The 11,367-nt window shown below is 48.4% G+C and overlaps 1 protein-coding gene and 1 non-coding gene across 3 annotated transcripts in view; both read right to left on the minus strand.

The window, feature by feature from the left end:
• SMO (smoothened, frizzled class receptor) overlaps positions 1-10,558 on the minus strand; it is a 28,493-nt gene extending 17,935 nt beyond the window's left edge. Inside the window, exon 1 of one of the 2 annotated variants that reach the window (XM_003134680.6) lies at positions 9,709-10,558. In XM_003134680.6, the coding sequence (XP_003134728.1) occupies positions 9,709-10,042 (334 nt within the window). In that variant the 5' untranslated portion in view covers positions 10,043-10,558. The remainder of the gene's footprint in view (positions 1-9,708) is intronic. The other variant, XM_085005477.1, reaches the window with a different exon arrangement.
• On the minus strand, positions 7,727-7,833 carry LOC146394957 (U6 spliceosomal RNA). The gene has a single exon (XR_014834466.1). It is a non-coding gene; the product is annotated as a U6 spliceosomal RNA (small nuclear RNA).
• Positions 10,559-11,367: the final 809 nt, after the last annotated feature.

Consider the following 11,367-nt stretch of genomic DNA (forward strand, 5'->3'; position numbering starts at 1 on the left):
TTCTATACACCATCGACAAACAGAAAATGAAATGCAAAGGCGCCATTTTATAACAGCATAAAATACATCAAGTATCGGAATAAATCTACCAAATAATATTTAAGAACTGTTAGCAGAAAACTGTAATATTGAGTAAATTGAAGATCTAAATAGACAGAAATAAATAATAAAATCATTAGAAGACTCAATATTGTAAAGATGTCTTTTTTCAAATCAATCTGTATACTCAATGTAATTCCAATTGAAACCACCAATAAATATTTTCATATTAAAAGACAGGGGAGTTCCCGTCGTGGCGCAGTGGTTAACGAATCCGACTAGGAACCATGAGGTTGAGGGTTCGGTCCCTGCCCTTGCTCAGTGGGTTAACGATCTGGCGTTGCCGTGAGCTGTGGTGTAGGTTGCAGATGCGGCTCGGATCCTGTGTTGCTGTGGCTCTGGCGTAGGCCGGTGGCTACAGCTCCGATTCAACCCCTAGCCTGGGAACCTCCATATGCCGCGGGAGCGGCCCAAGAAATAGCAACAACAACAACAACAACAACAAAGACAAAAAGACAAAAAAAAAAAAAAAAAAAAGACAAAGGGTCAAGAATAGCCCAGAATGTCTATTAGATATTGCCATAATATAAGGTAGAGGTTAGCCTAAAGTTCACAAAGGATTCTTGGAGAGAATTTAGGGGTCTATGAACTCAGATGGGAAAAAAATATCTGACTGAAATTTAGTCTTTCTTCAATTATGAATGTAACAAACCACAGTAATGTTAGCATTGCCTGCGGCTTTGACGGCAATCAGATATTTTTGTTAGATATCCCAAAATATTATTACAGCCTCGATATTATTGCGGCTATTAAAACCAGACTATATCTTATTTAGTGTACTGATAAAGAAGCACATATATATTAGATCAAAACTTGATTTTTTAATATTTGATAGCCACATTTCAATATAATTCATTTCCTTTGTAATCTTATATGCTTCCTTTCAATCTTATGTGTTTTACTTAATCAATTAAAAAATATTAAACTGGGAAGTTCCTGGGTGGCTCAGCTGGTGAAGGATCTAGCACGGTCACTGCAGCAGCTCAGTTCATTGCTGTAGCTCAGGTTTGGTCTCTGGCCCAGGAACTTCCATATGCCATAGGTGTGGCCCCCCCACCCCCCAAAAAAAAACTGTTATACAGAGAAGGGGCCCATAGGTTTTACCAGACTGCCAAAAAGGTTCATAACTCAAAGAAGGTAAAGAATCACACTACAAAGATATGATAATTAAGACGGTATAATCTTGGCAAGACATAGACAAATAGACCTATACTACAGAATAAAGATCCCAGCAACAAAAATATATTTGCACACTTGACTTACGGTGGAGCAGTGGAGAAACGATATTCTTTTTAACAAATGATATTGAGACAATATATATGAAACTGGAGTTTTAAAAAATAAAGTCCAGGTGAATTATATACCTAATGTGAAAGAAGAGTCTACATTTGGGGGAATATAACACAAGAGAATAAATTCATAAATTTGTGTAAGGGAGTTCCCGTCGTGGCGCAATGGTTAACGAATCTGACTAGGAACCATGAGGTTGCGGGTTCAGTCCCTGACCTTGCTCAGTGGGTTAACGATCAGGCGTTGCCATGAGCTGTGGTGTAGGTTGCAGACGCGGCTTGGATCTGGCGTTGCTGTGGCTCTGGCATAGGCCAGTGGCTACAGCTCCGATTCGACCCCTAGCCTGGGAACCTCCATATGCCACGGGAGCGGCCCAAAGAAATAGCAAAAAGACAAAAAAAAAAAAAAAAATTATGTATGAAAGGACTTTTCAAAATAAGACACAATAAGCACTAAACATAAAAAGATTGATAAATTACTACCATAAAGTTCAGAACTTCTCTTCAACAGAAGATGCTAAGAGAAATGAAAAGGCAAGCAAGAGAATAGAAAACATTTTAATATGTATCAACCAATAAGGGACTCATATCTAGCAGATATAAAGAACTACAAATCTTACAAAAATGACAGTAGCCCTATAGAAAAATGGACCAAAGATCTGACCAGACGCTTCCCAAAAGAAGAAATCCCAAAGGACAGTAAACACTTGAAATGGGGCTTAACCTCACTAGTAATCAGGGGAATGCAAATTAAAACCACAAATACACATTGCAATATATTTACTAGACCGCTAAAAATGTAAAAGGCTGACAATACCAAGTGTTGGGAATCACATGGAGCAATGGTAACTCTTCTACAGGAACAGTGAGGGGTAGAAGCTGGTACAACTACTTTGAAATACTGTCTGGCATTATTTAGCAAAGCTGGGTATGTATACCCTATCCCCTAGCAATTCCATTCCTCTCAGTAGGTACCTAGAGAAACCGGTCCTGGGTGCACCAGGATGTACAGAAAAGAATGCTCACAGCAATGTTATTCACAGTAGCAAAAAACTGGAGACAACTGAAATGTTTAACAACAAAATGGATAAATAAATTGTGATATATTCTACAGTGGAATACTATTCAGCAATGAAAAAGAACTGCAACGACATGAATGAATCTTACAAAATATGTAGAGCCAAAGAAACCAGCCATAACAGAATAGACACAGCATGACTCCATTTGTATCAAGTTCAAAAACATGCAAAACTGAAATATACTGTTTAGGGATTCTAAAACTAGACAGAAAACCATAGAGGAAAGAGGAAGTGATTATAAAAACATCAGGGTAATAGTTAATTCTAGAAGAGGAAGAAGGGGGATGTGATTGGAAAAGAAAAAAATGGAGCTCCTGGGGGGTGGGAGGCACCATCAGCTTGTTCTTAACTCAGGGGTCACTTTATAGTTGTTTATTTAGCACCTCTGGGTCTTGCGCACTTTATTTATACATGCTACCTTTCACAATTAAAAAGTTTAAAAAGTAAAAAATTTGAAGCAAAAATGAAAACTTAGGCCCATGGGTGTTTTTCTGTATTTTTATACTTTCCAAAATATATTTTTTAAACTGATTCTAATCATCAGCCAGGTCTGGGAACAGCTCTAAGGAAATGCTTCCAGATCTGCCCTTGCAAATAACCCATGTTCACCAACAAGAGACCCCCCTCTTAATCTCTCAACTGCATGTCTGAGCTCAAGGCACATGAGAAATTCCTTCCCGCTTCTCCTGCTCTTTCCCATGGGCTATCCCTGGCTGGAGGACCAGCCACACAGCCCTGTGTGCACACAGAGCACAGCAGTGGTCAAAGAAGCTACGTGCTGGCTCTCAGGGACATATTTCCCTCGCCAGCCACAGGTCTCTCTGCTTTCTTACCTCATTTACCAAACCAACCAGATCTGGCCAAAGGTGGACCATGGCCCAGATAGTATGTTTGTCTGGTAAGCTTGGAATGCCTGAGAGGAGACATTTCCAGCTATCCTGAAGAAAGATGCTGAATGCCTGAAGAAGCCCAAGTCCAGAGAGTTCCAAGTCAGGAGTTCCCACTGTGGCTCGGTGGTTAATGAACCCAACTAGTATCCAAGAGGACACGGGTTCGATCCCTGACCTTGCTCAGTGGGTTAAGGATCCGGTGTTGCCATGAGCTGTGGTGTAGATTGCAGATGTGGCTTGGATCTGGCATTGCTGTGGCTGTGGTGTAGGCCGGCGGCTACAGCTCCAATTCAACCCCTTGCCTGGGAACCTCCATATGCTGTGGGTGAGGCCCTGAAAAGACAAAAAAAGACAAAAAAAAGATAGAGGAGGGACCGACCTGAGTTCTACATCAACCTAGAAACTGAGCTATCGACTTCCTCACTTGATGGCCATGCTTCCAAAGGCTCAGCTATCTAAGCTGAGGAAGCACATACTGGCCACCTTTCTTTTCTTTCTTTTTTTTTTTTTTTGTCTTTTGTCTTTTCTAGGGCTGCACCCACGGCATATGGAGGTTCCCAGGCTAGGGGTCTAATCGGAGCTACAGCTGCCAGCCTACACCACAGCTCACAGCAACGCCGGATCCTTAATCCACTGAGCAAGCCCAGGGATCGAAGCCTCAACCTCATGGTTCCTAGTCGGATTCGTTAACTACTGAGCCACGAAGGGAACTCCCACCTTTCTTTTCTTTTTCTTTTTTTTTAAGGCTGCACCACTCGTGGCATATGGAAGTTCCCATGCTAGGGGTCGAATTGGAGCTGTAGCTGCTGGCCTATGCCACAGCCACAGCTCACGGCAACGCCAGGGATCAAACCCATGTCCTCATGGATACTAGTCGGGTTCATTAACCACTGAGCCACAACAGGAACTCCTGGCCACCTTTCTTCAGCAACTCCTATTCCAGATCTGCCGGGAACCTCCACATAGATGTGCAATGAGCGCCTCTAATTCACATGGCCAGAACAAACCCATACTTGTCTCTCTTTTTTTGGCTGCACCTGCAGCATGCAGAAGTTCCCAGGCCAGGTATCGAACCCATACCACAGCAGTGACTAGAGCCACAACAGTGACAACACCAGATCCTTAACCACCAGGTCACCAGGGAACTCCTCACCCATACTTTCTTCCTAAACCTCTTCCTCTTGCAATCTCCAGCTTAGTGAAAGGGAATGGTATCTTCCATCCAAGCCTGAAACCTGGATCCTCCTCCTCCTCGCTCATCAGCAAGTCCCACTGGTTCTACTTCTGAAACCTGAGAATCTGTCCACTTCCTCCAGATTGTTACCCGGGTCCTGACCACCATCACCTCTCACTTGGACCACTTACTGCAGTCATCCTTTAAACAAACAAGCCTCGGGAGTTCCCGTCGTGGCGCAGTGGTTAACGAATCCGACTAGGAACCATGAGGTTGCGGGTTCGGTCCCTGCCCTTGCTCAGTGGGTTAAGGATCCGGCGTTGCCGTGAGCTGTGGTGTAGGTTGCAGACGTGGCTCGGATCCCGCGTTGCTGTGGCTCTGGCGTAGGCCGGTGGCTACAGCTCTGATTCAACCCCTAGCCTGGGAACCTCCATATGCCGCGGGAGCGGCCCAAGAAATTGCAACAACAACAAAAGACAAAAAAATAAATAAATAAATAAATAAATAAATAAACAAACAAGCAAGCCTCCAGGTTTCCCTCCTTCTGTCGCTTCTTCACACAGAACTCAGAGACCCTTCTAAAATGCAAATATGATGTCATCTCTCTCTTACTTAAAAGCCTGCAGTGGCTCCTTACCTTCTGGATAACAACCAAACTTCCTACCCTGGGGTATGAATGCCTTTATTTTCTTTCTTTTTTTTTTTTTTTGTCTTTTTGCCATTTCTTGGGCTGCTCCCGCGGCATATGGAGGTTCCCAGGCTAGGGGTCGAATTGGAGCTGTAGCCACCAGCCTACGCCAGAGCCACAGCAACGCGGGATCCGAGCCGCGTCTGTAACCTACACCACAGCTCATGGCAACGCCGGATCATCAACCCACTGAGCAAGGGCAGGGACCGAACCCGCAACCTCATGGTTCCCAGTCGGATTCGTTAACCACTGCGCCACGGCGGGAACTCCTGAATGCCTTTATTTTCTAATTCTCTGGGTCTAATCTCTTATAATTCTAACCTTCACATGCTTTGATCCAGCTCTACTAATTTTTTTTTTTTTTTTTTTTTTGGCAGTGCCCACAGCATGCCCACAGCATTCCAGGGTCAGGGATCGAATCCAAGCCACAGCAGTGGTAACACTGGACCCTTAACCTGCTGAGCCGCCAGGGAACTCCTGAAATTCTTGTATTTCCTAATAAGTACCAAGTCCTCCCACTTTTACACTTTTGTGTATCCTAAATCCTCTTATCCCTCCCCGCCGACGAACTTTCCTTGGTCCCAGTAATTCCTACTTATTTCTCAAGTGGTGGGTTAAATGTCAGTTCTTCTGGAGGGGTCTTCCGTTGCTTCCCAAAGTCATTTGTGTTCCTTCAGCATCATACCTGATCACAATACCTCTCATAGATATCACTAAAGCCTATTTACTTGTCTGCCTTCCCCTTGACAGCAGGGATCCTGCCTGAAAACTTCATCTTTATCTGCCCAGAACCTGATCCAGGATGACATGTAACAAGCACCCAATACCTAACTGAATGAATGAGTGACCTCAGAACTGAGATTTTTTTTTTCTTTTTAGGACCACAAACGTGGCATATGTAAGTTCCCAGGCCAGGGATCGAATTGGAGCTGCAGCCGCCAGCCTATGTCAGAGCCACAGCAGCACCAGATCCAAGCCGTGTCTGCGACCTATACCACAGCTCACAGCAACACCGGATCCTTAACCCACTGAGCGAGGCCAGGGATTGAACCCGAGTCCTCATGGATGCTAGTTGGGTTCATTAACCGCTGAGCCACATTGGGAATGCCCAGAACTGAAACTTTTAAAAAAGTGAAAAAAAAAAAAAAAAACAGGCCTCTACCTTCACAAGCTTACAGATGAAGACAACCTGAAACATCTCCATCCTTCACCCACAAAAACACCCCCAACAGCCCGATGCTACTGACCATGTCGATGCCAAAGCAAGACCACCAGCTCAGGACAGGGTGAATCGCCAGCCAGAACTCCCAGCTGAAGGTTTATCTGAGGTTCTCAGACTTGGCTTGGCTTCACTCTACCCAATGATCCAGCTCAAATCAACACTTGCTTCTGGCCCTACTTCATATACAGTCCAACACAAGGGCCAGATGCAGAAAGAGAACAGCCAGAACACAAGCACAAATGGGAATGGGCTGAGGGGTGAAGGGTGACAGCTGAGGAGAGCTCAGAGTGAACTAAGGACCGGGGCTCAGTGCTGGCACCCCTGCAGGCCCCTGCCCCACCAGAGCCACAGCTAGTGAGGTTCAAACCTACACACCTAGAGGATGGTTCTAACTCCTAAACTTTCCTGCCAAAACCACTCCTGCCTGCTCAGCAGCTGCTCTCAGGGCTAGAAAGAGGTTCATACCCTTCCTCCTCCCTGACTTGACAGTAACTACAGAAGGGCAGCATCACACACACATTTAACTTGAAAGGACTTAACTGTGGGCTACTGGAAAATAAATGAGAGAGACAGAGAGAGAAAGAATAGCCTCTCATAGTGTGAGCAACTGAGAACTAGGTGAGATTCTAGTGCTGAGACTTTTTTCTTTTTTTCTTTCTTCCTTTCTTTCTTTCTTTTTTTTTTTTTTTTTTTATTTAGGGCCACACCCTCGGCACGTGGAGGTAGCCAGGCTAAGGGTCAAATTAGAGCTACAGCTGCCAGCCCACACCACAGCCACAGCAATGAAGAATCTGAGCCATGTCTGCAACCTACACCACAGCTTACAGCAACGCTCCTTAATCCACTGAGCGAGGCCAGGGATCGAACCCGCAACCTCACAGTTACCAGTCAGATTCATTTCCGATGCACCACAACAGGAACTCCTCGTGCTGAGACATTTAGATTTTTCCATATAGCTGGCTCCTAAACTCAAAGGCACCTTGTTGATACCTTTCTTTCTGCTCTTTTCTTTTCTTTTTTGGCCACATCCCCAGCATGCAGAAGTCCTAAGGCCAGGGATCGAACCTGTGCCATAGCAGCAACCTGAGTCAGCGTAGTAACAACACTGGATGCTTAACCCAATTAGCCACATGGGAATGCCTGTGTTCTTTTATTTATTTTTTAATTTTTAAAATTAAAGTATAATTGATTTACAATATTCTGTCAATTTCTTCCATACAGCAAAGTGACCCGGTCATGCATACATACACCATTCTTTTTCTCGTATTATCTTCCATCATGTCCTAAAAATGTGGAATACTTCATGAATTTGCATGTCATGCTTGTGCAGGGGCCATGCTAATCTTTTCTGTATCGTTCCAATTTTAGTATATGTTCTGCTGAAGCAAGGATCTTATATTATTATTATTGTTATTCACTCTTCTGCTCTTCTGCACTTATGTAACTTTAAAGTCTAAAATGATATTTTCTGTATGCCCCTTCTTATATACTGTATATTACTAGATGTTGCATATTTATATATATTACCATAAAAGAGTAAATGTATGCAAAAATCACATAGATCTTATGTTGTGGTCATATGTGGATTTTTTCACAGCTACTGTTGATTACACATGGTTTCTGCCTACAGCCTTTGTGTGTGTGTGTGTGTGTGTGTGTGTGTGTCTTTTTAGGGACACACTGGCGGCACATGGAGGTTCCCAGGCTAGGGGTCAAACTGGAGCTGTAGCCACTGGCCTACACCACAGCAACGTTCAAATCCAAGCCTCGTCTGCAACCTACACCACAGCTCACGGCAATGCCGGATCCTTAACCCACTGAGTGAGGCCAGGGATCAAACCTACACTCTCATGGATACTAGTCAGATTTGTTTCCGCTGAGCCACAACGGGAACTCCCCTACAGGCTGACTTTAGAAATTCATGCCAACATCGGATGTGGCTCCACCATGAGTGCCATCTCCTAAGTTCTTCCTCTGGCATCTGTACAAGCCAAGAATGGCATAACTTTGTCCGATATCGGGCAAAGGCTCTGGGAACTCTAGTGGCCAAGCTGACAATGACAGGCAGCCTCCCCCATCAGGATCCTTACTAGCCCTTGGAGCAGAACTGAGATATGGGGCATCCAGGGCCTATCGAAAAAAGGAAGTTGTCAGGTCTCTCACCAGATTTTGCTTTTTTTTTTTTTTTCTTTTTTTTGGGGGCCTCGATCAGAAGGACTTGGGCCCCCCACTTCGGCACCAGGGAGTGAGTCTTCCGGACGCCATGGCTTTTGCTTTTATTTCCTTCTTCAAGGACAATTTTGCAATCATACTCACTACGAGCAAGAGATGGCAAGGCCAGTTCCCTTCCCAAGCCTTACTCAGGTCCCCAGCCCAGAAGAGTGACAGGTGGGGGGCTAACCCACTCCACACTGCTAGGAAGGATCTGCTTGGGTTCAGTCTGGTTTTTCAGGCCCGGCCAGGTGAGGGTTCTGGGACTTCAGATCACCATGGAAGTATCCACACGCTTCCCACATCCCAGAGCTAAGTATCCTTCCGCAGCCCTGACCAGTCTGAAGATCCAAATTTCAAAAAAATCCACGAATAATCGTTCGGAGAGTCTCATTCCCTCACAACTCAGACAAGGAACCAAGATCCCATTTTCCAGATGGGGAAACTGTGAACTCTCTGGTGACAGCAAGGTTAAGGTGACAGTTCTCTGGACTTCCTGTCTCCCAAAATAAAATTTCTGACACTTTCCAGTTATCTTTTAATTACTCATCACCAGAGGTTTCTTCTCCTTCGCAAATTTCACTCAATTCTTCTCCCCACCCTCTCCCTCAAAGCCTAAATCTTCTACCCCCATCTTTCGCTCTTCCCTCTCCACTTCGATTTCCCAGCGGTCTCTTCAACGGCTAAACACCTCCTTGAAATCCCAAGGGCCCTGCTTCCCAAGTGGCTCTTAGGTGGAGCATCTGCTCTTTTAAAAAACGTCCTTTCCTGTGTCTCAGAGCTCCCCGCTCGCGGGCCCCTCATTCCCCCGCATCCTTTGCTAACCCGCCCTGCCCAGGCCCTTTGTGACCCGCTTCCTCAACTTCCTCGCCCTCCCTCCTCGTCACCGAGGGTCCCAGTCTGTACACAGCCTCTTCCCAGAGTTTCAGACTCTGTTCCTCCACCTCTCCAGGGAGCGGCTCCCGCCCTCTCAAAAGTTCAGGCCTGAGCCTATTCTTTCCAAGAACCCCCGCATCCCACCACCTCAGCCTCGGGCTCCGGCTCCCGCGCACTTACCCGACCAGAGCACCAGCTTGCCGTGCGCTTCCTCCTGGGAGTCCGAGTCCCCGGCCAGCAGCGTGGAGGTGGCCCCGTAGGGCAGCGCCGAGCCCAGGCACACGTTGTAGCGCAGCGGCTCGCAGGGGGCGGCCCGGCCGCAGTGGCTCAGCGGCGGCGGAGGGCCGGTCACCGCCGCGCTCCGTCTCGCGCTCCCGCCCGCGCTCCGCGGCCCAGGCCAGGTCGCGTTCCCGCTCAAGGCCGCCCCCCAGCCCGGGTCCCCCAGCAGCACCAGCAGCAGCAGCAGCCCCAGGAGCAGGAGCTCCGGCCCCCGTGCGAGGCGGGCAGCGGCCATGGCCAAACCCGCCAACTCAGCAGAAGCCCCGGCGCCCCCGCCCGCTCCCCGCAGCCCCCCGGCCACACGCGCAACCCGTGGGACCGCGGGGCCAGCTCAGGCGACCCGGGCGCCCCGCGAGTCTGGTGCCGGGCCCCCCTCGACGCGCCGCGCGCTGCGGGCCCTCGGCGCCCAACTTCGCAAACTTTGGAACCCGGGGCCCATGTTGGGCGGCGGAGGCCCGGCCCGGGATGCGCAACTTCCTACCCCTTCCTCTGGTAATCCCAGTTATCTTCAGCCCCGGGAGCCCCCCGGGCCCCCAATCTCCAGCCCCATTCCTTCTCCCACCGTTAAAATCACCTCCTGGCGTCGCGAAGGAGGCCAGGCGCGGGCCGGAGAGGCGGGACTCGGTCCTCGGCTGCGCCCCCGCGCCAGCCCGCGGCCCAGCTGCCCCCTTCACCAGAGCGCGCCGCAGCCCCCCGACTTCTCCCCGCCAACTACCCGGCTCCTTTGTTGCTCTAGCTCGCTCGGCTCTCTGGAATGCACGGCCCTCGCCGAGCCAAGCCCGGCCCCCCCTCCGCCACGGCTGGGGGAGGGACTGGCCGAGGGAGGGAAGAGGAGGGGAGGGATGCGAGAGAGGAGGAGCTCGAGCTTCAGCGTCCCGGGCGCCCCGAGAGGCCCGGGCCAGGGGGCTCTGGTGACCCCGCCGCCGCCCCGGGGCAAGAGATGGGTGGAAATCACGGCCAGTAGCTGTCAAAGGCTCAGCAGCCCCCTTGACTGGCCTGAGGATGGTTCAGCTTGGTCGTCTGCAGGGAGTGGACTCTTCTGGTTTACGGTGGTGGAGACAGAGGGGTGTCTGAAGTCAGCTGAAGCCTCTACTACGTCCCGCCCTGCTCCCCAGTCCGCCAATCTTTTCTGCTTTTGGTTAGACCTTTCAACTTGTCCTGGGCCCCATGGAGAAGACCAAGGGTTTGCGGTTCCCGCTTGTCCAAGTCCTTCCAGCTCGGGACCTGTGTGAGAGATGACCTCAGATTCCCTCAGGACAGCTGCCCCTGCTGCTGTGAGAGCAGGTGTCAGGAAACCAAAAGTGGGGCATCAAGTCTTTATTGCTACAAGTGTGTGATGCTCTGAACTGTGGTTGCCCACAGCTGGCCCTGGAGTGTCTTTGGTTATGTCCAAAAGAAGGCAGTCCCTCTCTGATGACGCTCATATGCTGGCCTGGCGGAGGAAATTTATGCTGCTTTCCTTCCCTACCCTGCTTATTTTACTTTTTCTCACTCCTTTGCTTTCAGTCACCGAGTCTGATTTCACTTTGTAGGAGTTTACACCTTTTAATTAGCAGGGGT

The sequence above is a fragment of the Sus scrofa genome, chromosome 18 (genome assembly GCF_054392235.1).
Source record: "Sus scrofa isolate SSC_HxYL_T2T_F1_AM1 chromosome 18, Sscrofa_HxYL_maternal_Yorkshire_Landrace_v2.0, whole genome shotgun sequence".
Lineage (NCBI taxonomy): Eukaryota > Metazoa > Chordata > Mammalia > Artiodactyla > Suidae > Sus > Sus scrofa.